The following is a 25,797-nucleotide window of genomic DNA, read 5'->3' as shown; positions in this document are numbered from 1 at the left end:
CTCGGGCAGCCCGAAAGCTCCGCCCACCTGCTTGCATCGCCATAGCAACGCGTTCGTTTTTAGCCTATGACAGTCCGCGGGCTGCTTGGGGCTGCTGAGAAGGCAGCAGACGATAGCTGCGCGCCGCGCTGGCAGCCATATTAAGTTAGACTCATTGTGCATTTTGAGTGCTTTTCGTGTTCCTGGAGGTCGATATCATGCGTTAAACCTTCACATGAGCTCCGTAGCTCCTCTCTGAGCCATCGCAAGACTTTTTGTTCTTGCATCTTCGTTTATTTTCTTGAAATCCACCGCACACGGACGCGCGTTCGGAGCTGCGAGCGCGTATTGTTTGCTCGTGTCGTCAAGAGGTTCTTGTTCGCTTGTTTTGCCACATGCTGTCTGTACGCTTACCTGAAAGCATCGCAGGTGAACCACTCGTATACTGGAGCACCTATAGAGCTTGTTGTCAACATTTTTGCGGAGGCTTTCGTCTATCCGCCTTTCCGCAACGAGTTGGGCTACTTTGTGCGAACTTCGCCGCAAGCAGTAGCGGCGAGCATACCTCCGAAGCTGAGTTCTGTAATGCACCTACGCTAAGCTGACAGTACAGTCTTTAAATCGATTCAGTATCATGATCGAGCGCACGGCGTTGCTTCGGCGTTGCTTCGGCGTCGTAGTGGCCGTGGCTTGCATCCTCTGCTAGCAAATGACAGCGTCCTTGTACGGTAACCGAGGGGGAGCCCGGCTCTGGCGCCGTGTTCGAAAGCAGCCTATGGCAAGTAGGTCATGTGACCATGACGCTTTTCCTGTCCGAGCGGAAGCCGAGACCAGCCAGCAAGTAGTCCGGGACTGGAAAAACCATGGAGGTAAAAAAACTTTTTTCTTCCTCCATGGGAAAAACAAATGCGGCCACTAGGCGACATATCAACAACAGCGCTACGGAGCCGTACTGATGGATTGGATTGGTCTGACCGCGAACTGACATCTATGATGATGGTGATAGCAGAATGCACGGGAGTTTTGATCATGGTTTTGATGCTTACGAATGGTTTCAATAACAGTGGACATGTCGCGCAACTCCTCTAATTTGGAGAAGTTTTATAAATATAAAACTAGTCATTGAGTTCTTGCAAAATTCTGCAACACCTGCTTCTCCTCTTAGATAAATTTAGCTCGTTGGCGGCTCTTGCATGCAGGTAGGAGTGGAATCGCACCAATTTACAAACATCTTCGCGTCAAACCCTCCAACTGATGTAAATAAAACAGTATACATACACGAAAGACGCGAATTTTCTGTGAAATAAAAAACGTCCATACTCATGGCCTGGGAAAATACTCAGCCTTACATCCTTCGGACGTACACCTCGTCTCTCATGCGGATATACAAAAGTGGACACTGTCCGTACGTCCAGCTGATGTACGAATACGGATATCCGAAATCGGATTGCGTTCGTACGTCCGATGGACGTCCGATCTCGGCAAAGGACGTTCGGATCTAGCTCGTACGTCCGACGGATATCTGTGGTTGCTTGGGTTCTTACCGCCGTCTGTAATACCTTGCGCATCCAGGCAGAACTCGAAACGCTGTGCATAATCTTCCCAGTCCTCGGGGCGGGACAAGTCGAAAACTTCGATGTATGCCTCGCTGGGAGTGGCGGCCATGCTGCACAGGTGGGCGCCAGCGATGTCAGCTTCCCTTGGCAGCTGCAGCAACGATGTCGAACGAGGATCCCATCCTCGTCGCCAGTGTTGGACCGGGTTGAGCAACATGTTCATTAAAAACTTCAGTCCGGCCCCAGCCTGGACAAAAGTAACAGGTGGTCGAAATTTCCGGAGCCCTTCACTACGGCGTCCCTCATAGCCTGAGTCGCTTTGGGACGTTAAACCCTAATAAACCAAACCAAACCAAACCTCAGAGAATGTTGGAAAATTAGGTGCTAACTACGCAAAAATATTATATTTGGGAGGTCATCCTGCGCGTTGCTTGCATGCCCGATAAAATTGGGGCTTTGTGAACAGTCATTGCGTCCAAAACAATAAATTCAGCATAATTCTGTGGAATTCGGCGACTCTTACATAGTCCATGTTATCGCTATCAAGGAAGGCCGAATAACCGCTGTCCTTTTTCAGTGTGGCTGGGGAACACAGCAGTCCGTCATAACTTTTCGATTGCCGTGTAGCCTGAGCGATTCCACCGTGCATGATCACTCTGAGAAGTGCCAGAATATTATTGCCACGAGCGAAACAACTATGCGCTGCCTATTTGTACTTCAGTCGCATTTTTACAGTCGCAACGAAACCGCATACAAACCAAGCCACACACACATAGCGCGCAGTACGCGACCGGCGCGTCGGACCCAACATGCCGCTGCGAGGGGGAAACGGCGGCGCGGGGTGGTACAGAAGGTGTCCCCACCTTGAAAGCGGAGGCGAGCGAACATCAAGGCACCCTAGCTTGTGCTCACCTCTGCCTTGAAGCGCACCTTCTTTCTCTTGGATTATCTCCCTTCGCCGTGAGGACCTCCCCTCACTGCTCCAGATGAGATGATGCCGAAACTTCGGCAAGGCTGCGCAAGGGCCACCTACCCATGTGCGTCATCGGCCGCTACAGAGAATCTCTCAGCCCGTCCGCTGTCAGCAAAGGAAACATGCACTGCAAACTTCGCGATGGGGGAATGAGAGCGGACGTGAGTGGACATTAGCGTATGAGTGAGTGGATGTGAGAGTTCACACGTAAGTGAGCCACCCCGCATGGTGCCGATGTATGCTTCTACGACACAACCGCGTTAAAAGCCCACGCAAGGCACCGCTTGTACGGGTGTTCTCAGGGACTGTATTTTCACCTTTTGTTGTTGTTTTTCGTAATCGGAATATGACTAACAGTGCTTGCAAATAAATAAATAAATCTCGAGAACATTTACGTTGTCGTTTGCTTTCCCATTTCGTTGTGAACGGCAGTCAGCCGCTGAGATGCGCTTTCTGGGCCTTCGGTGAAAGCTTTTGTTAATTAATTTTTACTGGGAATTTCATTAGGTTGAGGCGGAAGGTGGTGGCATGCCGGCGATGAAGCTGTTATTGGGTTTGTTGTGGCATCCGGCGTGCAACGAGGAAACCGAAACATGAGCCGTGCTAACGTGGAACCGAAATCGAAACCTTTATTGGGATTCAGAGCTACCAGAGCGCCACAGCATTTTGGCGGGGCTTGGAGCTCACGAACCCACAATGCTGTGCGTTGCGCATGCGCTTTGGTTGTAGGTTTAGTCGACTGACGCCATAATGGCAAACAAGGTAGTTGGAATTGTTCTAAATTTCGTGAATTTACGTTAGTGATCTGTGTTTGATGGCATGTTCTCTGACTTTCAGGACCAGGGTAATGACTGTCAGCCACGTACACTGTGAGTACTTATCGATATTACTCACTTTCTAGGTCCGGTGTTGGCTGCCGGCACTCGGTCGTTCGCCGCTGATCTCCATGTGTTATTCAACGTGTCGCTTCCTTTCCAAAACTTGCAGTTACGTGGGAAACCTCGACATAGCAGTGACGGAAGAGCTTCTAGTAGCTGTATTCGGACAAATGGGGCAAGTTAAAGGCTGCAAGATTATTCACGAGGTGAGTGATGTTTTGTTTTTTGTTCGGTATATTGCTACTTGGGTAGCTTTTGTCAGCTTGGCTGGCGTTAACCCTAACGAAATATGCGATCCCCTTAATTTTTGTTCCTGATGCGATATTTTAGCATCAGGGTGTGTGCTTATCGGCAGGCCCTGCAGTTCGTGACGGTAGTGTTGCGGATTTTTGGGGTTGTCTTAGCGCTGCCAACTTGACGTCGTACAGGCAACGTTTTCTGATGTTCGTAGCGTGCGCCCTAGTCCTTTAGCCGACTATTCTAGGCCTAACAATACTGAATTATTGACTTTAATGCCATTCAAACAGCGGTCTGGTCATTTTCATATATCTGGTTGCGATTTTTCTGCGCGCCTCGTGCTTATAGTGTGGAAACGGTATTTGATTGCAGTTTCCTCGACCTTGCTTCGATTGCTGCTTCGCGCGATTATTGACTTGTCAACCCGGTGATGTTTGATAAGTTGCATGCACGATAGCCGCGCTTGTTTCCGCAGCTGTGACAGCTGTCGTTCATTTGTTTGCGGCCTATTCGTTCTTTGAAACAGCCCCGTTATTTCTTTGAATTCCATCGTGCACTATGTGATCTTGTAACGCGACTAGTCGGCATTTTGTTCCTCCTAGTTAAGACGTTGTGACCTATATTGTGGGCGGTATTTTGTGCTCTCTGTGATTGGTGGTATTTTGTCTGCATTCTGCCCATGGGTGGCGTACATTAATGCGTGCAGTGCTCGCAAATAGGAGATTGCTGGATCCATTCGCTATTAACACGCCGGTACCGAGTTGTGTGGCAGCTAAACTGGGATTGCGTGCGCTTGTGGACCGATTCTGATCGTGTGGCTCTGAAACGCGAGCTGTTAAATATACAGGTACTGCAATGACAAATTGTCACTGCAGTACTTGTGGATAAAAATAGGTGACATGAAGTGTTTATCTCCCTGTTTCTCATTGCTAACTATACCTAGTATCTGGGCTACTTAACAGGTGAGCTTTTATGAGTGCCTTTTAAAAAAATGTCTGCATACTTTTGAGTTGTGCATGATGCTGTGTTTTTCTCAAGTTTTATTGATTGCCATTTGTGGCTTGAAGTTGTATGCTGTAAGAGGAAGCCATGTGCAGTGCCTCATGCAGTTCAATATAATGAACTAGATGCTGCATTGCAGTTGCCTTCAGATTTGCATTGGCTCTGAGTCATGACTTGGATTACTTGTCCACCAGTGAGGCTGGCTAAGGGAACAGCGCAAACACAGGAGAGGAACACACAGCGCAGGCGCTTCGTTCCCCTTTTTCCCGTGTTTGCGCAGTTCCCTTTTAACCAGCTAGCCACCTTCGTGAACTAATTGTTCACATACTCTGGTATGCCAGTATGTATTTATGCTTTGTTGGGGCAAATTTTGGGCGGTTACACTCGCTTGTAGCGCTGGGCTGATGTGTTGCTAGCTGAGCTTACTGGATGCAAAAATTGGGGGTGTTTGAATGGTGATTTGAATATGAGAGAGAATATGAGTCTTGCAGCTAAGTATTCCAGACTGCAGGAATTTTCATTACATTTGCATAATCTTAACAGTGGAAATGGCCGAACTTCAGTATTGAAAAGCAATGTTTTGTAATTCCACGTCATTATTCTGGAGATGTGAGCTCTGTCATGACAGCTTGATGCATAATTAAATATTTGGCCACAGTTGACTCTATGAAAGTACTGAACATAAAATTCTTGAATTACAAATACAATGAAAGTAAACGTTTCCTTGATATCCCCTTCGCAGCATCTACGAACACTTAACAAATCTCTCCTACACAAAACGCAATTTCCACAGATGTGAGTGCTAAAAATGCACTGACATCTGAACCATATTGCGTAGTCCAGCATGCGAAGTGTACACAGCGATCCGTTCTGTTTAATGGTAGTTCTGGTATGTCTCCGGTGAGTTTCCATTTCTTTAAAGTGCCTAAAATGTGTTGAGTGGTTTACATAAAGGCTTATTGTGACAGCAATGATTCAAACCTTGAAAATAGTGTGGAGTCACGGTATGGGTGTGCGAGGGCCCGTCAGAATTAGCACAATTAATCGGTGTCACCCTCACATGCTCACTGCAAAAATCTGGAAATCCCCCCGTTGTATATTGCTTTTGTATTTTGCTTATTGTTATTTAAAGTGATGCGCTAGACATTAATATACACATCACTCCTACGGCCACCTAAGGAACAATCTACTAGGATTCGATCACAGTCGCTAGACTTTGTGTTCCTCTCAAATAATTTAAGCAGTTTTGAAATAAAGGTCATAGATGGCATATCTGATCATAAAATTATTTTCTTGAATCTGCTGACTTGTCTGTTAATCGAATAGAAATTAAAGGTTACAGGAGGGTTGCCGATGCATCCATCTTGGATTGCTTGGAAACTTGTTTTGTTGGTTTTGAAATGGCCTCGAAAAATGATGGGTTATGGAAATGTCTTCAAATTATCATCAAAACTTGTGCTGATGATTTTAGCGTTAGCAATTTGGTGCAATAAATGGGGAGTGCAAATTAATTTCAATAAGACTAGTGTTACCCAAATAGCATTTAAAAAATTTACCTTTTCAGTATAGTATGAAGGTCACAATTTGGTTAATGTTTGTACTTTCATATATCTTGGGGTGTCAATGTCTCATGATCTAAGTTGGTGCAATCATCTTGAAAATGTATGTGCGGTGGCACATGGGAAAAGGAAAGTTGGGGATGGCAATGAAAGACTATTGTCGTATAAATCTCTGGTAAGGCCTTCCCTGGAATATGCGTCAGTAGTATGGGCTTCTCATCTGAAGATTTTTTGATCTGATATAGAAAAAGCCGCTGCAGTGGCTCAGTGGCTATGGTGCTCGGCTGTTGGCCCGAAAGACGCGGGTTCGATCCCGGCCGCGGCGGTTGAATTTCTTTGGAGGAGAAATTCGAGGCCCGTGTACTGTACGATGTCGGTGCACGTTAAAGAACCCCAGGTGATCGAAATTTCCCGAGCCCTCCACTACGGCGTCTCTCATAGCCTTAGTCGCTTTGGGACGTTAAACCCCATAAACCAAACCAAGCCATCTGATATAGAAAAGGTGCGAAGACATGCAGCATGATTCATTTGTTCAAAATATAGATTCAGTAACAGATGTTAAACTCATGGCACAGGGTTACTTAAAACGAGATGTAAAAAGCAGATAAAAAATAAATTATTGTACCCGATAATTCATGGTGAATTTGCAACTTCCAGGTAGCTCCCACCTGAATCCTACCATGCACGACTAACGTCCTTTGTTGCTCATTTCTCCCTGAAACTCATGCCACTGAGTCTTAATTTGTTAATGTAATTAATGACTATCTAGAAATGGGTGTGCATTTATTTGAATATCACAGATTTCTTTTATATATTGGGTAGATGAACAGTTGTTTACTTTTTTTCCTCTCTGTCATGACCCTCAAGTGAGGGTTGACGATTACAAATAAATAATTTATAATTTAATTTTTTCTTGACACTATTTGTTTCATCGACCAAATGATCACTGTGGCGTGTAGTTGGTATTTAGGACATGTGAGGCATGGAAAAAAAACTGCAGTATAGCAACGGATGTGTCGTTTTTGTCATTGCTAGCTCTTGAAGCAGGCTGTGTTAAGCATTGTAGTGCATTAAAACTGCATATCAGCATTTGCCTCGTGTGACCTATAGCCCACCTACACGTCACAGCCGTCGCTTGGTTGATGAAACAGCGTATGGGAGGAAATCAAATATAAATTATTTAGTAGTTGTAGGTGAATACCACACGGTGATTCATGTATTCTAATGTCTAACTCATCATTTCAAACAAGAAAGCACGCTACTAAAATTAGGTGTCAATAGTCCTCTAATTCGCACCTGAATGAGATATTCCACATCTCAATTATTCTCACTCCTATGTGGAAATTAGTGAATTGTATTAGTAAATTGACACTTGCATGGAAAAATTCTTGTCCACTACGTAAACGTTCCTAATTTTCCTAAAGGGGCAGCAGAAATATTCTACACGCTGCAGCCATAAATGAGGCTGTGGCAGGAGGAGATGGTAAAAAAATGTTATCACAATTATAACAGTCGGCAACTCATGGCGTACTGTGAAAGCGAAAGGGAACTTGCCAACTGGCATGGAGTGTTAACGCGTGCACACATATGAGATGTTTAATACAGCGCAAGAGGAAAATGGAGTGTGTCCCATTAGACAGACGAGGTGAAAAATGTCATCGGTGAAATCTAGAATGGAAGCCATTTTTTGAATCGGTGCCAGTTTGTTATAGTGATTCCAGGTGATGCAGTCATATTCTAGTATCGGGCAGATAAGGGTTTTGTATGAAAGTAACTTTGTATGTAGTGGAGCACCATGCTATGTGCACCTGTTAACTCTTTCGTTATCACGCCACTGTGCTTCATTTGCCGGTGATCGAAAAATTAAAAGCACTACGGCAGCGCAACCGCGGCTGCTGCGGACTTGCTGGGTCATTCGGTTTGTTGTTCACACATTGAACTAAAGTTTCCTGCTTAGTTTATATTTCTGCAAAAAAGCGGCAATTTTCGAGACGCGCTTGAAGTTGGGGGTGCGGCTTCGGGCACTCCGAACAAGCCGTCAACATCGGGAATGGCGCTCACTTGAAAAAACACTGTTGCATGCAATTCTGCTGCGTTTGCACCACATATATTTGACGCATCGATTAACAGGGACCCTGACGACGATGTTGTATAGTCAGGTATTGTTTCGAAGCTCAAACTGCGCAATGAGAGCCCGAAATGCTGGACTGTGCGTTCAGTTTCCTGCTTCCGGTCCGTTTGTGCGAACCGAAGCTCCTCATTATAGCTGTTACAGTGATGTTTCGCTATCTAGTTTGTTGACTGCAATTTTCCCATGACGCGCAAATTTTTTAAATGCCCTTGGGTACAGCAAGGACGCTCAGAGCATGGTGTCTGGTGCGCTCGGAACAACCTTGCTGCGCGCAATTCTACTGCAAATATTTTCTATGCTACGAGTAGCAGTCTCTGATCTCGGTTCAGACGCTGTAACTGCGCAAGCCGATCCCGGAACGTTGGCCTGTTAGTTTCACTTTCTTTTTCCCGTCCGCTTGTGTGGGCGCATCTGGTTTGTTGTTCAGACAGTGTATTTTCAGACCCTGTGTTTTCAGTTATTTCTGAGCCTGTTGTTCTGTTACTGCCTGAAGTTTTTTGAGGTATTGGGTTCTTGGTGGGCTGTGCATGTTTTTGTAGTACATGGTAATGACATTTCCTGCATGCATTATGCCACCAAACACATCCCTTTCTCGCTGTTGTGTTGTTACAACCATACTCGTGGCATTTGGTCCTCAGGTTGTGAACTTCTCACTCTTCCACTTACTGCCTCTCATAGTTCAGTCCCATTTCTAAGTGCATGAGTGTTCGAGACCGAACACATAAAAAGGCATTAAATTATGCATGTACAGTCGTGCCTCATTAATATGATCCGCATTAATATCGATGACTTGAATTATGGACTGTGAAAATAAGGTCTCTACCAACACGTTTGTTATCTGATAGTTACAAAGTGCACCTACAGCACACTGCTCAACAACAAAGTTCAGTCAATCAGACCTCTGCTTCTCCACTTTGAGGATAGTTGCCAAAACTTAGAAATACTGGATGCTCTTCTTGGTGTCTCCTCAATTCACAACCCGCTGCCCCCATGGTACAGCCGTCCCACTGTATGTGGGATACAGTGGGACGGCTGTACCAAAGAAAAACACCATATGAACACACATTCCAGGAATACCTGGCACTACAAGAAAAATATATTCACTACACAGAATTTTGCACTGACCCTCAAAACAGCAGACTATGTCGGAAGTGCAGCAGTACAAGGAAAATGGTAAAAAATAACAAGGCTGCCAAACTTTGCATTCATTTTTGCTGCCAAATGCTATGCAGTCTGTAACTGTAGGCATAATAATAAATAACAGTACTGAAAACAGCATAGTCTACACGGATTCACTTAGCCTGCTCACGGCCCACCATTTCAGAAATGCAGTTTGAACTCATAATAGGAAGCATAATCCACAACATAGAAAAATCCACAACACAGGGGCATGTGATAAAATTCTGCTGGATGCCGAGCCATGTTGGAATAGATATGAATGGAAGAGCCAGAAAATGTGCCGCACAAGCTCACAGTCGTGAAATAAAGGAAGTCAACATACCCCATGAGACTGCATGAAATTAATACACAGTAATCTGAAGGTTGATTGGCAGACAACCTGGGATAAGGAAATAAACAAGCTGCATTTAGTAAAGCCTGTCCTGCTAGAATGCAAGACCGGTTTGCACCAGGAACGTTTTGTGGAAGTCGTTTTATGTCATCTCTGCATTGGACGCACATAACTTCCTATTGACAAAACAAGAGAAACCAGTTTGCGAAAAATGAGGATATCTCAACTCGGAACAAAGTACTTTTTATAATGAATGCATTCCTTTTCACCCAGCACTGCTCTTAGGTGTTGATGTAATTGTTGGCATGTCTTGTGTTTTTAGCTTTTTAAGCGAAACAGATTATCTCCAGAAATTATCTCCAGTTTTCACCCACTGCTTTACTTATTTCAAGATCCTTGCCCAGCCATGGATGGCTGCTGAGGTTACCCAGCCTTGTTTAAAGCTTCTGCTATGGCAGTTTCTGCAGTCTCTTCCCTCTGGGTGGTGCGAACCAACGTTTTAGACCCCATGTTTTTCCTGTTTTTTTGCAGAATCTCTCCCTCGAGCTTGCCTTAGTTGCCACAAAACCCAACACAGCACAACAGTTTTTAGGGGATGTATTTATGCCTCGTTAATATGCAAACTTGTTGTCCAAGCAGTGTACAGGGTGACAATGCACAGGGTCCATTGAGGGTTTTTGCTGTATATGTGCGGTGGCAGTTTTCGGTCCCACAAGGTTTTTGGAATAGTTTTAATGCTCACTGGGATGTGCTGCCACCCCCTAGGACTTACGAGAAGTGTTTGAAATTTGAGTGTGTCACCTTCTTACGGAGATGCACTGATTTCTAGCTGCCGCATGTCGTGGTTTCGGTTGCACCATGTGATCACAATAGAGGTGCGCGAAACTTGATTTTTATCTTTATCGCAGGGGCTGCAGAAGTTGATTTCCATCTTTATTGGCGCTGCACTTAGCTTGTTTAACACCGACGCTCACGAGGTAGTCTCGCTCTCTTGTTTACTAAGTACCCTTCGAATTCTTCAGATGCACGGCAAAGTGGCGATACGGCCGAACGCACTGCCACTTCTCTTGACAGCGATGACTCTTACGACTCTGATTTTGTGCATTCAGATTCCGCAATAAAGTAATTTGACCATCTGGGAAAGGTTTCTTTAAAAAATTCGACCCTCAAAGGGTTAATGTAGACAGCAATGAGAACAAATTCTCGACTGCCCCAACCATGTTTTCTTCCCGGTATTTTGAAGGCAGGACACCAGTGAACAGCAGTGCGGGGGTGCAGATGTCCAAGTAATGCCCCCCCCCCCCCCCCCCCCCCCAAACATGTGGCGTATTGGATGAATTCATGTTAAGAAAACTGCATGGATCTCGTGCTCTGTTGGAAGCATAGATATGTACAGAGGGAAAAATGGTTGTCTGGAACACACACGGTGCTCATTAGCAATAAAGCCTGGTTCGAGTGAACATGCACAGCACAACTGGCGGCGATTGCCAGTCGCCTACTCGCAGATTGGTGGGCTTCTTTTTTGTGTGCGGAAGCTCTGGTGTCCAACATTTTATCACGTCATCATCGCTTCTGGCGACAAAACAAGGCGGCAGTGATATTAGTTTGGCTGCCCAGGCTCACACCTGGCCTTTCTCGAACCAGGTGCTATCCCTAGACGTATGCGCGTAGCCCTGAGCGGCTTGGAGCGCGCAGCTCGGACATCCTGAGACGTGTTTTGCCGTCTATACTAGTGGTTCATGGGATGTGATGAGTTGTAGTAGGAGATACATCATCCTGCCATGGGATGTTATCACGTGTTTGACTCTTCCCTACTGCGCCCATTGAGCATCGTTAGCCCACTAACGATCATTTCATGTCCAGATTTCAGAACCTTTTGCGTTGCTAATGACCACGCTGCAGATGTAGTTTGTAGGCCAGGAACCAAAGTTTTGTTTCCGATGTAGTTTTATTTTGTCCCGCGAGGGGGCACTTTCTAACGCGCTGCGAAGAAATGAAGACGCGGACCTGCGCTCATTGCCAGCCATGTTGCCCGCAGATGACGCCTTCGCCGCTCGACTTCGGAGCCTTCCGCGTTGCTTGCAGGCACGATGCGCATCTGGCTTGTAGTCGGAGAACTGAAGTTTTGTTTCCGATATAGTTTTTTTTGCCCCTACAAAACGGCATTTTTTGAACGCACTCCGAAGATGCGGTAACATCAAAGTCGCCTGACAGCCTCCGCATGCGCGGCACGCGCTCTAAGACTTAGCAAATCTCAGGACTCCGTTTCATCTGCGAGTGATTTAATCGACGTCCTGTGCAACAACGAGCCTGAAAATGTTGTAAGGTGCTGAAGATGGTTCAGTTTTCACATCGGTGATAAATAGAAACCAGCCTGAAACACAGGCGGCCGCGCTCCGATGCACAACTATAGGGTTTCCAGTTATTGTTTTGTAGCAACAATACTATTCAAGATAGAAATGATTTTTATTTGTAGAGAGTGGCCAATAGAGTAACAAATATTTTGCATATTTCAGAAAATTTTTAACATTTTTTTTTCTTTTTAAATACAAGCGTGTTTTTGCAAGTTTTGTTGAATTTTTTTTCTAAAGTCTCGTTTTTAGCAAATAAAATATTTTGTTGCAACATGCAATTTATTCTTTAAACGTATATTAATAGAAAGCACCTTTATTCAGCTCTGTTTTTGGGTATTGCAATCAATATTGAATGCAATATTTTTTACAGAAAAAAAAATGTACTGAAACCTACGGAAAATGGTCATTTTCTCCATGGTACAGAAAGAGTTAACGGACCACTAGGGGAATCAAACCACACCACATTATCATAAACGTAATGGCGACTAGGTTAATGCACTCCTAGCTCTCAAAATTGTCTGATTTTGCGGCTGTAGACGGCGCGAACTTACCCTCCATGAGTTGGCCAAGAAGCGGAACGGACTCTCGTAGCTTTTGGGGCTGCGTTACTGCAGTGAAGCTTGGCCCACGTCCGTTCTGTCGTTCACATTCGCCATGGCGAGCAACTCCAGCAGTGGAGTGCGTCCTTGTGCCATCGGAAGGCAGTTTTGCTGTTACTGTTGAAGCCGTGGTTCAGGCGCACGCCGTTGGAGCTAAGCACAGCCAACTCATCAGATTTTATGCAGTTATTCCAAAATGTACAGGAAAATAATTCGGCTCGTCATCAAAGCAGGCAGCTGAGGCAGGGTGGCATCACCGCCCAGAAAGCTCACCTTGAGGATGCCACGCATAAATTAGGACTCTGGGGGGAAGATGTATGATGCGAGCCAATTCTAAAGCTCTGTGTGGTATCACGGCACCCTAGCCTGCATTTTGTTCAATTTTCTTGCAGAGTGGGCTTCTGCAATACAGTCAAACCTCGATATAACAAACTCTGATATTATGAATTATTGGCTATATCGAATCGTTCATAAATGTTTTTGACAAACGCATGCAATTTATATATTGAACGTGGTTGGCAGTAAAGCGGATATATCGAACTCCCCAGTGCCAAACTGTGCCGTTCGGATGGCAGGCGGCAGGCTTCGCCGCACTGCACGAGTGACTGGTGGTGATGCACTTTCATCTCTCATTCACCAACAGCAGTATGTAGGGTTGCAGTCAGCACGCTTTCACGCTTCTGGCATCTGTCACCAGCGCCCTGGGAGCAGCAGCGCAGGTGGCTGTAAGCTTGCAGGAACAATCCTGCACTCATGTCAGCTGGTGGTGAAAACAGCTATAGCTTTCGCTTTGATGTACCGCTTTCCATGCGACACTACTGTAATGCGGGAAAGCCAGCATAGCCGGCGCTCAACTTGCGCTTGCAGTGCTGTGCAAGCCAACCTGACGCTTTTTTTTTTTTTTTCGGCCTTTGGAATAGTCGCATGCTCCTTTGAAACGCTGTCAGAAGCTTGCGAAACGTTTCTCCGTTCCTGTAGTAAGGATTGCCAGAATTGCTGTCCCTTGAGTGACTGGATTGCACTGCTGTTATGATTTTTCGCTATTTTATTATTTTACTAATTTTACTTGTTCCCTATAACGAGGTTTCACAGTAGTAGCAAACAATATTAATAAATTTTGTTATTCTTGACTTCTTGTTTTGGGCCAAATATTGCATTTCTATGCATTTTATGTACAAATTTGCCATGAATCTTGTGTAGAATGCAATTATCGAGGTTTTGATCAGTTATATTTTTAGGGATAAAACTCAAAGTGTTCAGGCATCAACAGCTGAGAACCAAGTGCCATATATAAAATTGTCTCAAAGTGGTGCATAATAAGGGAATGACATTATTTTGCTTATCGGCACTACAGTTAAAACTCGATTTAACGAAGTTGAGGGAAGCCGTGAATTATTTCGTTAAATCGAGAACTTCGTTAAATTGAATGAGGCATTTCTGGCGGCATCCAGAAAGCTACCGCAGCATCATATTTGTGAAGCGTAAATGCTCCCAAAATGAAACTGCGGACCGTGGAAACAACCGCCGCCGCTAGTGCATATGAAAAAAAAAAACAACAAAAATTCTTACTCAACAAGAAAGGCCCGAGGGGGCTACAAATTTATTTTCCGCCAAAGAAGTCGGTGATCTTTGCCTGCGTGCGCTTTGTGAGCAACGGCCGCACCGATTTCTCGTAGGTCTGAAGTGCGTCCAGCGCGTCTTCCGTCCCCTCGTGTGCGCCGGCAAAATGTCGCAGCAGATCGAGAGCATCCATCACCTGACCTGGTGTCGGCACGGGAGCTTCAGCACCTGCAGGGTCGTCGGCAGCATCTTCAGCCGTCACTCCCTTCACGCTTCCTACAAGCCGCAACATATCGGCATCAGTCAAAACTTCCGTTGTGACTGCGTTTGCGTCGGCGTTCACGTAGTCTGAGAAAGTTATGCCTGTGGGCACTTCATCCACTGAGTGAAGGTGTTCCCAGGCATCTGCATCCTCGTGCACGGCGCTCGCGCAGTCCGGACCAGCTTCGGCAGTTTCAGGGCCTAGTGTACCGAAACTGGCAGTCCTGAAGCAGTTGACAATTATCGACGGCCTCAATGCTCTCCAAGCCGCCACCGCCATCTCAACCGCCATAAAAATATCTATTTTCGTCTCGCGCTTCAGCTCCAGGTTGAGGAGAACTCTGTCAACGACTCGACGCTTGTATGCGCACCTCACGCTATTAATTATCCATGGTGGAAAAAACAGCGCAAACTAAGACAGAAAACTCAGAAAAGAGAGGAGACACTACAAGCGCTGACTCGCAACTAAGGGCTGAACCACGGACGTTGCGTTTGGGGGGAAGTAGCGGAGCTCCACGCTGGTCAGCTCGACCTCTGCAACGTAGTGGGCCATGCAGTTATCCAACAACAGGCACACTTTCCTTTTCTGGTGACACATGTCGCTGTCAAATTCCTTCATCCATGTAGCGAAAATGGCACACGACATCCAAGCCTTTGAATTGGCAACGTACTTCACAGGAAGCTTTTTGGTGCCTTTAAAACAACGCGGCCTCGCACTCTTTCCGATGACAAGCAGGTCTCGTTTGTCGGTGCCGTCCATGTTGACACACAGCAAAAGAGTCAGCCTCGTCCCTGTCTGTTCCCTCTGCGTCGTTGTTGTTTTAGCGCTTCTGAAAATGTCAAATCTGCACCAACTAGCCCGATCCGCTACCCTTATAAATGGTCTGCTTGTTGTGTTTGTCAGCCCGAGCAATGAATCTTGAGCCAGTTGTCTTGGGCAGTATGTTTGGGGTGTCGCGTATGGTATACACTTTAGCATGGGCGGTCTGTGAGGGCTGATTCATTCTGGCACCACATGTGACAAAAGGGGTCCAAGAAGGGGAAGGGTATAACTGCTTTTGAACAAAGCATGGGAAGGCCAACTGCAGAGGATTTGTCAACATTTTCAGTAGACTTTCGCATTATACTTCTCCCTTAGTTATAATAGTTTCTCAAAATATTCCAGGAAAGAATTACAAAACAAACTGGGGTTTGACCAAAGTATGACCTCACGGATACTGCTGTAAAACCTCTCATGTTCATGCTGATCTGGCAACTGCAAATGACAGCTTCAGTTGTTATTTGTTTGAAATGACTGAAACCAAGCTCTATGAAGATTTTTCTTCAGCTCGTGTGCAGCATTAATATCTCCGGGTGTGCAGCTAGTGGCATTGGTTAACGGTTGCTTGTAGAAACTTCCCCTAGTGAGGCCATGAAACAGGAACTTCTTAATTCCATTGCACTGAAAAGCATAATTTGGCACACAGAAGTCTGGAGAACCTACCGTAATGTTTAAGTGAAATGTGTGGAGGTCAAAAAACTTCGTAGTTGCCTTTTAAAAGAACAGTCTACTGTTTGAGATGAGTGTACTAATATCAGCATATTTTTTGTAGATCATTTCCTATGTTCACGATAATGAGGACAGAACTCAGTTTTTGGCGGAAATTTATACCTAGTGTTTCAGCTAATATGGTGAAACATTTCTATGAGTAGGGAGTCAGAAATGGAGAGAATCTTTCATGGTGGCTACACAGGAAAGTGATATTTTCATACGGACAAATTGTTTAACATTTTGCCATTTTTCTCAGCTCCACAGCCAGGTGTACACTTATTTAGGTAAGGCATTTGATACACGTTTCAGATGTTTTCGTAGTTGTGTGTAGCAGACGCCGTTTTCTGTTGCACCAAAACCATGGAATTGGCTCAGATTGTGCCAAGGGCCAGGCCCAGCACTTTCTTTGCTCAGTATGTTGCGATGGGTGAGCGAACGCCCGGAATTTTGAATAGTATGTAAAATAATGCTTCTGAAAATTCAGAAATTAAGAAGTTCTCGCTTTTTCTGAACTCAAGGCTAGCCATCACGGTGTTCACAAACTACTGGTTTTTGAAATGGTCCTTTTTGTTATTTCGCTCCTTTCTAGAATAATCGACTGCTAAGTTAAGCATTGCATAAAACCAGTGCATTCATTTCTATTGAAAGCTGTTGTGGCTGGCTTGGCCGTTGCGCACCTGCAAGTGTGAAGACGGCGCTGTACCACATTGTACAGTCTGTGAATGGCAATTAAACGTGTCAGCAAAGTGTGCAAACAAGCACTGATGCTGCTATCATCTTCAGTCATTACCATAAGGGGCACAGATGTGGCATGTGTGCGTTGCATACTGCGATCGAATTGTGGCAATCCAGGAGAAAAAATGGATGACAAACCAGTGCATGGGAAGCAGCGTGATCTCTCGGTGTATTTTCATGCTTTCGGTTTGTGGCAAGATTGTGGCCCATCGTGCAGCTTGCATCGCTGCAGAACTAGTGAAATTGATTCACGAAAGCACGAATAGGTCCGTTGGGAACAACACACACTTCCCGTGGCAGCTGGCACTTTGCTTTCAGGCGTCACGATCGCAGAAGTTGGTTTGCGGTGTGATCTTGGCGTGACCTGTGTACCATGCCAACTGCTGGCTGTGGACACTTGCAAGGCCAGATTCTCATATATATGAATTTTGTCACGAAAACCTTGTAAGGTGAGAAGCAGGACCTATTGCAGTGGCGTGAAAAACTTTCGACTGTACTGATGCTTCGAGATGTGCGAGTTTACTGACTCTCTGATCTTGAAGGGACACTAAAGGGAAATATCAAACTAGGGAAGACAGAGAGGTTCGACCCTGGCCGTGGTGGTCGAATTTCGATGGAGGCGAAATGCTCGAGGCCCAAAGATTCAAAGCACCTGCAGAAAATGAACTGCTGGAACATCACTTCTGTAAAGTTTTTGCAATCTGACTAGTCAGAGGTGCCACTTCCAAAGACCGAAAACACGGCCGGAAACCGAAACAGATCAGTGGTCGCAGCGGCAACATGCAAAGTGCAGGCCGCCTCTGTTCCAAACTATTTCAATAGGGCTCTGCTGCATCACTTGTATCAACGTCTCGTTGCAAACTCCCTGGGTGTAAAAGAAACTGTGAAGTTATTGAGGAGGGCTGTAGACCGGAGAACAAACTGCTGATCACACTTCTCTGGTCGTGAACCCAATCTCGAACCGCCTCCTCAACGGCAGGATATTGTCCGGACTTCGGCCCGCAAAAGGAACGGCGTGTAGCAGCGCACGCAAAAAGCTTGCTTCTTTGTTTTCTCCAGCCTCTCACGCACTTTTCTGAGACGTCGAACTTCCGCCCCGCTGTGACATTGTTTTTCGACTCTGCATAGAGGATGACTTGCCGCTTGAAAGCCGCGCTGTACTGTTGCCGAGGTTGTGGCGGCATCTTGCAAGGTGTCCATTGGGCAGTGACACAAACCACATACACCGCTGTTAGCTGTCACGTAGGCGGTGTGACATGCAGAAATGGCGAAAGGCACACAACACACGGAAATGCTTCTCGGCTCATGCGACTGGTCACGTGTGGTCTAGTTTTGGATTGGATTGGATTTGTAGCTGTTCCATTTGTATCAAACATTGCCAGCATGACCGGCTTTGGCCGTTTTTCCGTGGAACGCCCACGGTGTGTCGATAACAAGTTGCTATCTTATTAAAACAAACCTTTGGTGCATATCTCATTTAAATTCGTTTTTTTAAGCAGATCCACTTTCGCACAGGGTGTGATATTATCCACGACTCGACCGAAATTACTTTTGACCCTGCATATAGGCCGACTTTAAGACTCCGCATGTACGTCGACTCCAATTATACGTCGATCCCCCAGCTTCGGAAGGACATTTTACAAAAAAAAAGTCTACTTATACGTGGCAATATACGGTAGCTATTTTCATGTTGTTGACAGCTGAGGGAAGCAAATATTCACTACTGAGGGCGCTCGAGGCAGCATAAGGCATCAAGCCGGTGTTTTTGGACAACCGCAGGAAGGTAGTTCACTGTTGGCACGGGCGGTAGTTCACTGTTGGCCCTTCGTGGATGCAGTGAATCGCTACGAGTTTTGTGAGATCTTTTATCAAATTTTGCATTGTCAGTCCTGAAAATATAGATATCTCTTGCCACGCTCCCCGCACGGCTCGATCTCGGTATACACTAGACTTACAAGGCCTACTGCTGAAACAACGACTGTCCGCTTCTCAGCGATAACCACCGTAAGATGGGATCTCGAGTGCTGCAGTGCACTTAGGTTTTTTTTTCTGTGCCCAGGTGTGCGCATTGCAGAGCTCTCCTTGGCCGTAATTTGTTCATAGACTCGGACCCACGCGATAGCCTGACCCACTTGGCCCAGCTCTTGAACTGAACTAGCCCGGCTCAAGCCTGGAAACAACGCGAAACCCAAGTGCGCTTTTCGCTAACGCCAGAGGATTTTTGTTTATGTCATGTACTTGAAGGAGCCCACCGACGCAAATCAAGCATGTGATTTTTATTTATTTTTTGTTTGCATAGCATCAAGCATGTTGATTGATGCCTTTGACGCCCAAGGAGATATCCAAAATGGCAATATTTTTTTGTTTTAATTTGTGCCAGAAGTTATTGTTTCATACTGATGGTGATAGTGAAGTTCGCAGTCCTGTGCATTGTTTGCCGCTTCCTCGTTCACGATAAAGGAATGTCCACCGAGTTTTTTTTTTTTTTCTGCCCTCTGCATTACTGCAGAGAAGGGGGTGAGTCACACTGGCTACTCAGTGTGGTAAGAGGAGCTGGATAGCGATGGATTTCAAGAAGGGAAAGGTCAAACCCCTCCGGAACGTAAACGTCAGGTCGCATCCGACTGTGCACATTCTTGCGGAAAGGCAGATCCTCGTCACGTGGCTTTTGTCCCATGTCTATGGCAGCGCGCATTGACAGCTTGAGGCGCGGTCAACAGGACATTGCCATGCTAGCTGCAGGCATGAAGACACTTTGTAAGTGACTGTACTGAACAGATGGGCCTTGAGGTGACTTTCGTCGAACCTGGGTTAACCAGAGGTTGAAACAACCTGCACCATAGGTAAGCGAGAATGTTTGCAAAGCTCACGGGAGGAAGGAAGAATCCTTCGAAATCTTGATGGTGGAAAATGTACATATTTGTACAGTGTTTGTGGAGGTGAGCTATGTTCTTTCCAAAATCATTAATTGGCTGTGTTGTCCTTTCCCAAATGTTGATTGGTGACGTTTTCCTTTCCCCAATGATTTATTGGGTGGATGTTTGTGGAGTTACCTGATTGATTACTGTCTCCGCCAAGGGCAGGGTTATGTTGTTTCAAACCAGCTGTTTCGGCGGGACCGAGGGCGGGTTCTGTCGCGTAAAACTACTAGTCAGTCAAATGTAAATAAGTTTTCTCCTTGCTTGTATCTTTCTTCTTTTTATTAATTGTTAATAAAAAGTTAACCTCTCCAGAAGTGTCCTCTAGCAACGTGATTGAGCAATATTGAATCCGCAAGATTTCAAGCATCCCTCTATAATCATCATCAATGCAATTTCTCTCTACAATATTTAGAAGGAAACTCAAATGTGATGAAACGTTGCGGCTATTTTCGGCAGTGGATATGAGGTGGCAACCAAATTGACCGCACCCTTTTTGATTGGTTCAGTGAGTGGCCGTGAGTGTGAGTGAGTGGTTGTGAGTGCGAGTGAGCCACCTGTCATGGTGCCAAGGTATGCTCTGCTGTGGTTGTCCTATGTTCATGAATTGCTTCCTATGGGTTGTAAGTGGAAAGGAATCGGGTACGTTCCGCCCAACTGTAGCTATGCTGTAGTTTATAGCTGTTGGTGGGGGATACGCACATAATAGGTGACAGACACGCGTCGGTTGGAAGTGGTTGTCGTGGCAAATCCTGCCTCACATGCTGGTGTATCACGTACTGCGTCGATGATTGCCCGTGCTGGGAAACTTTTTTTAATGAGCCAAATCAGAAGTGATAATGCATACACGTGGTACTTTTCGGATAGTTTTCAGCTCATCTAAAAGCATTTTTGCCTTCCCACTGCACAGAAAACATCGAAGACCATGCGCTTGCATAGCGCTTCACATGTTGGCAATATGCATGCATGAGCACATACCAAAAATTCAAACAAACGATCTGCAATTTCACGGTGCCTTCAGCCTGTGCAAAATCGCCGATTCGATGGCAGAAGTGAGAATGACACCATTTCGCTGGCCGCATAGCAAGCACACATAGCGTGAATGCCGTTGAGAGCTTGTGGTGCTGAACTTGCTGCTTACACCGGCTACGTGCAGCCTTAGTGTACAAAATGTGAGGTGTAAGCTTCTGCGGTTATGTTTGCGATAACCTTTCTCTCCGTCATCTGTTTTGCGCTGTTTTAATTACTTTATCTGCTACACTCACCGCGCTGCTTTCCCCGTATTTCGGCGGTAACTGCCCATTGAGATGGTGAAATGAATATGTCACTTGTTGCCGCTGCCAGTAGCGGTACTGTGCATAACTCCCTTTTATGCTCTAATTCTTCGTAATATTACTGGAGCCTTTTTTAGTTTTTTAGTACTTGGGTGTAAGTTTCGGCTTAGTTACGAAATCAATACCCCTGTCAAGCGCACAAGTTAAGTGCACTTATGGGGAGTGCGCTTTGGCACCCCGAGTGACACTTAGGGTTACATGGCACTAAACAGGAAAGCAAAATGCACTCGTAGTAAAAAAAAAAAAAGCATCAGAAAATGAGCGGAATTTCTTAAGAGGTCGATGGAAAAGAAAAAGGGCTCATAATAATTGATTGCTTAATGTGACAGCGCAAATAAAACAAGGTTCAACAGTTTTTAATGATGAAAAAAAACAAATAGAAGAAAAGCCAAGACTATCCGGAATTGTGACGGCAAACAAGATGGCGGCGGGTAGCGATGTCGCATCTGATCTCTTTCCTTTGTTTTGTGTCTTTGCTTGTAGCTTTAGTGAACCAATTTCTAAAAACAGTGTTATAGCATGTAAGATAAACTTGCAAGTACTTTTTATGCACTATACATATTGTGCCTCAGAAGCGGCTGCTGCCGAAGCCAGCCCTCAGTGTGTTCTGTGAACGCACTCCAACATGAGTGCGCAATTTGGCAAGTGCACTTATGTTACGCCGTTTAGCTGTGCTAGAGTGAACTTTTAGCAAGTGACACTCTTCGTAAGTGCACTTTATTTTGCGCACTTGACGGGGGTATAAATGTACCTTTTCTCAGTTACAAAAAATATAGTACACCCATTAAATTTTGCTCGTAAATTTCATGTAATGTAAACCTCACATCTAAAAACTTGTCGTCAATATTAACAACTTTCAACTCGTGAATTTTTTCACATATTCTAACCTTGTTATAATGTGGCAGTGACGATTCCCGTTCAACACTGGCTAAAGCGCAGCCCTTTGGTGCAGAAGAGTAGATCGTCAAAGAAGTTCTCACATCTGCCTCTGCCGTGGGTGCAACGGTTGCAACAGTTGTGGTGCTTTGATACAGTTCTGTATTTCTGCGCCAGGCTGTGCCAAAAGTGTCAAAATTGCTAAAATTGCACCATGCTACACCAAAATGCTCCGACTTGCCACAAAAAAATTGCAGTCACATTAGATGTAGCGGAAAAGGAGAGCCGTGTTTGCAACCAGCAGTTTTGCTGGTGTGTTAGGTGTCACCATTTCAGTCGCAGAGACGATGCCGAGACTGTTTTGGTCGGATTTTATTTTGCCAGGAGTCTCTTTTCCACGCTGGTTGCAACATACGCTACTGTGCATGGGCATTCAAGATGTGCACAGGTGAGTCAGTTTAAAGTGAAAGCTTTGCTCGGAAAATGTCAGTGCCACCAGTGTGTTTGGTAGAGGCATTGCCCATTGGTGCTGCAAACACTGACGCCGTCCATTTTTAGCAGGCTGGCAAAGTCGTATTTTTTACTACATAATTGTGTTTTGGCGCTGGATTGTTTTAATGCACATGTCGCTTGTCTTTTCATGCAGTTCCTCGAAGTTGCTGGTACTCTGTCGTGTTATTCATGTCTTCAATTGTCAGATAGTGCAGCAGGTGTCATGGCTACCGCATTTGCGCCAAATGTAATGCGAGGGGGAACTTTTGAAAAGTTTGTTTCAGGTGTCAGTCGGCCTGAAAACGCGCAGCAGTCTGGGATTTTCAATTCCATATTGCTGTGATGGAGTCCCAGCCTGCCTGAAATAACATTTACGGCTACTGGAGCAGTGAAGTACTAAATGTCTGCTTTGTTTGCGAAACAATTTTTTTTTCGTTCAAAATGCCAAATTATTGACACTTTTTGTGGTCCTTCCAGAGCTTGAAAAAAAAATCAGTCGCTGACTGTAGTTAGGTTATACTAGCCGTGAAAATACTGCCTATTATAGAACGACCTTTTTTTATTTTTTTTTCACAGGGGGGTGCACAAAATTGAGCACCTCAGTGCTGATTGAAGTGGACTGCAACAATATGTGATCAGCCGTTACTGTAGGCCAGGTTTCAAGGGCACAGATGGTTTTTGCGCACTATGTAGCGTGACAGTTTTCTGCGCTCAGCATGGTTCTACTGCGGTCAAGCACTGTGCCAGCATGAAAAACATGTGGAGGCAGCAGCAAGGCAGAGATTCAAACGACATACTGCTGGTGCCCAAGACTGTGCAAGCCATCATAGATTTTTCTCAGGGAGAGCCTTGTGCCTCATTGCAGGGTCAAGTGTGGGAGGCTGAGGCCGTATTTGCAAATTCCGGTCTTCAAAGGGCATTCATTACTCACGAGTTGACATGGCAACAGGCATTTATAAAAAGATGTTTCCTGACGGCGATGTGGAAGGGAAAGGCTTTCTTATGTCTAATCTTAGACACTTCAAATCGAAGCTTGTGACAGATTGGGGTCTTCCAAATGACAATCGACAAAACTCCAAAAACCTGAGCAGCGTGTGCAGCAGTTGGATTTGCTGGTCAGATATTTCTCTGAGAGTGTGCAGCAAGTTGTTGTCCAGCATTTGAACTCTTTTTAACCTCGGCTGTGCCACTGTGGATGTAATTGTAGACTGCATAGAGGATGCCCTGACGGAACTACCAAGACCAGGGGTACTTTGTTTCTTCAGTGACGCATGAAGTCGAAACTTAAAAGATTAATGCAGTCTGCACGCACTGCACGGTACATTTTTAAAGGGCTTAGATTCATTTTGATCTGATGTCTTGGAACTCCAAGACATCTCATCTGATCTGATGTCTCCAACTGCTGGCTGACGTTGCAGGACTCTATAGCCCGTGTGCAAGAACAGTTCACTGCCTCGCTATTTTTTTTTGTGAACACTGGTAGATGGCAACCAGATGCTCAGGCTGAACACAACACTCTTGCCTAGCAGCAAGACCCTTTATGCAAAGGTGCTGTATCTAAAAAATGCTGCAGAGCTTTTCACTAGTTTACTAAGTGAAGTGTTTTTCTAACAAGTTCAGAAGACAACCAAACTCAGCCTGGATGATGCGACCGGAAATTGGATTGGACAGAGAGAAAGCAGTAGAAGTGTTCTGCCTCGCTTGTTTGAAGGCACTGCTTCAGAAGCTCCCTCTGACTAACAAAGTGATTATGCATGCAAGGTTGCTTGCGTACAGTACGAAAGTTCTGAGCAGAGGTGCGGCCATTGCTTTATATTGTGGGGGGGCAGTTCCCTCGGGTTGTTGCCAATAAATGGCACATGCTGCAGTGTGATGGTGACAGTTGGAAGGACGGGTGGATCACTACTGGGCGAGGATATTGTGCCTGAAGACAATTGGACAGAAATATCCCCTGCTTTGAGAGCTCATAGAACACTTCTTTCTCTACCCCATGGCACCTCCCAGCTCTCTGAGCATTGCCAGCTTTTCCTTCAGCTCTATGATGGGGATGAAGTGCCTCTGAGGAGCCTTTTGAGGAGTGTGAAGCAGTCTTGAGCGAAGTATGTTCAGAGAGAGTGCTGAAGAATGCTCAGGCAAGCGGAAGATGCTCTGCCTCCAAGCCTCTTGAAGCACAAAGGAGAGCATTGGAGGACCAAGTGCCAAAAGCAAGGCACTGCTCACTAGTGCTGAGGAGATGACCAACTCTGGCATCAAACAGAAAGTTGAATAAGGTAGTAAGTGGCTGCTTGCTTTTAGCAGGAAATGCACACCTTCAGCAGGCACATAATTCAAGGAACTGGAGGAGCAAATGTTCAAGAAGCCAAAGCATTGATATCATATCAATGACATCTGCACTAAACATGTATAAGCTGCTCATGAGGTTATAGTCGTGTAATAGCAGCTTGCTCTTGTCGAGCATCTAGTCATGGTCTAGTCGACTCGTAAGGTGCTACTTACATGTAAATGCACTGTCATGTAGAAATAAATTTGTATGCACTATTTATACCATGCTTGTATGTTTTGTGGTCCTTTGCTTGGTTCTGTAATATTCTAAGCTTTGGTTCAACCTGCTTTGCAGGTTTGTACAGATTCGCTCTGCCTTGCGGGTTTCTGCAGAAATCATTGGTCACGGGTTTGCAGGGCCTTGCCCATTGAAGCTAAAATGTAATTGCAATATCTTCTGGGACTGTCTGACAGATACCCCACCAGTATCGCTCATGCACGCGGGAGACCTTGCAGCTCAGCTCTCCACCCGGCAAGATCACTTGTAGCTCAAGCCGATAATAAAAGTTTTCTAACCTCCTTGTTTTATGGTTCGTTCACATTACTGGTGTTAATTCTAAACTGTTGTATTTTTTCGTTTTTTGTTCAAAAGTAAGCTTTCATCCCCGTTAAACTGTTCCAAATTTGGAATTTGGTGCCTTTTTTTTTTGCCTCTGACGTGCTCCAGAATTGATTATTCTGCTCCAGAAATCGCTCTGAATCCTATTGCTGCACCCCTGCTGTGCGAGCATGAACTTGCACCATTTTGGCGCAAGTTTGAGAGGATTGGCATGGTACACTGTATGGAAATGCAGTACATGCACCATAGGTTTGTTTGTTAGTTCATGTTCCATCCAAACAAATGACCAGCGTGCTATAGTGACGTCTGCTTCATAATACAGCACTGCGAGTGTAATATGCCGTACCTGTGGGGTGCTTTCATCAGGTTGCGCACTTAACCCTGGGTGTCCGTATAGTGCCTCACCGTGATGCTGTGGCTGGTAACCACTA

At 45.4% G+C, this 25,797-nt stretch overlaps 1 protein-coding gene across 4 annotated transcripts in view; it reads left to right on the top strand.

Annotated features, from left to right (window-relative positions):
- The first annotated feature begins 3,199 nt into the window (after positions 1 to 3,199).
- Rox8 (TIA1 cytotoxic granule associated RNA binding protein Rox8) overlaps positions 3,200 to 25,797 on the top strand; it is a 142,258-nt gene continuing 119,660 nt past the window's right edge. For 3 of the 4 annotated variants that reach the window (XM_089578291.1, XM_089578290.1, XM_089578289.1), the window contains exons 1-3: positions 3,200 to 3,270; positions 3,346 to 3,377; positions 3,496 to 3,592. In XM_089578291.1, coding sequence (XP_089434417.1) covers positions 3,259 to 3,270; positions 3,346 to 3,377; positions 3,496 to 3,592 — 141 coding nt within the window. In that variant the 5' untranslated portion in view covers positions 3,200 to 3,258. Of the gene's footprint in view, positions 3,271 to 3,327; positions 3,378 to 3,495; positions 3,593 to 25,797 lie in introns of those variants that run through there. The other variant, XM_089578288.1, reaches the window with a different exon arrangement.

This window comes from Amblyomma mixtum, chromosome 3, assembly GCF_055824585.1.
Source record: "Amblyomma mixtum isolate Tamu chromosome 3, ASM5582458v1, whole genome shotgun sequence".
NCBI lineage: Eukaryota > Metazoa > Arthropoda > Arachnida > Ixodida > Ixodidae > Amblyomma > Amblyomma mixtum.
The sequence above is the reverse complement of the archived record's forward strand: the minus strand, read 5'-3'. Positions and strand labels throughout refer to the sequence as shown.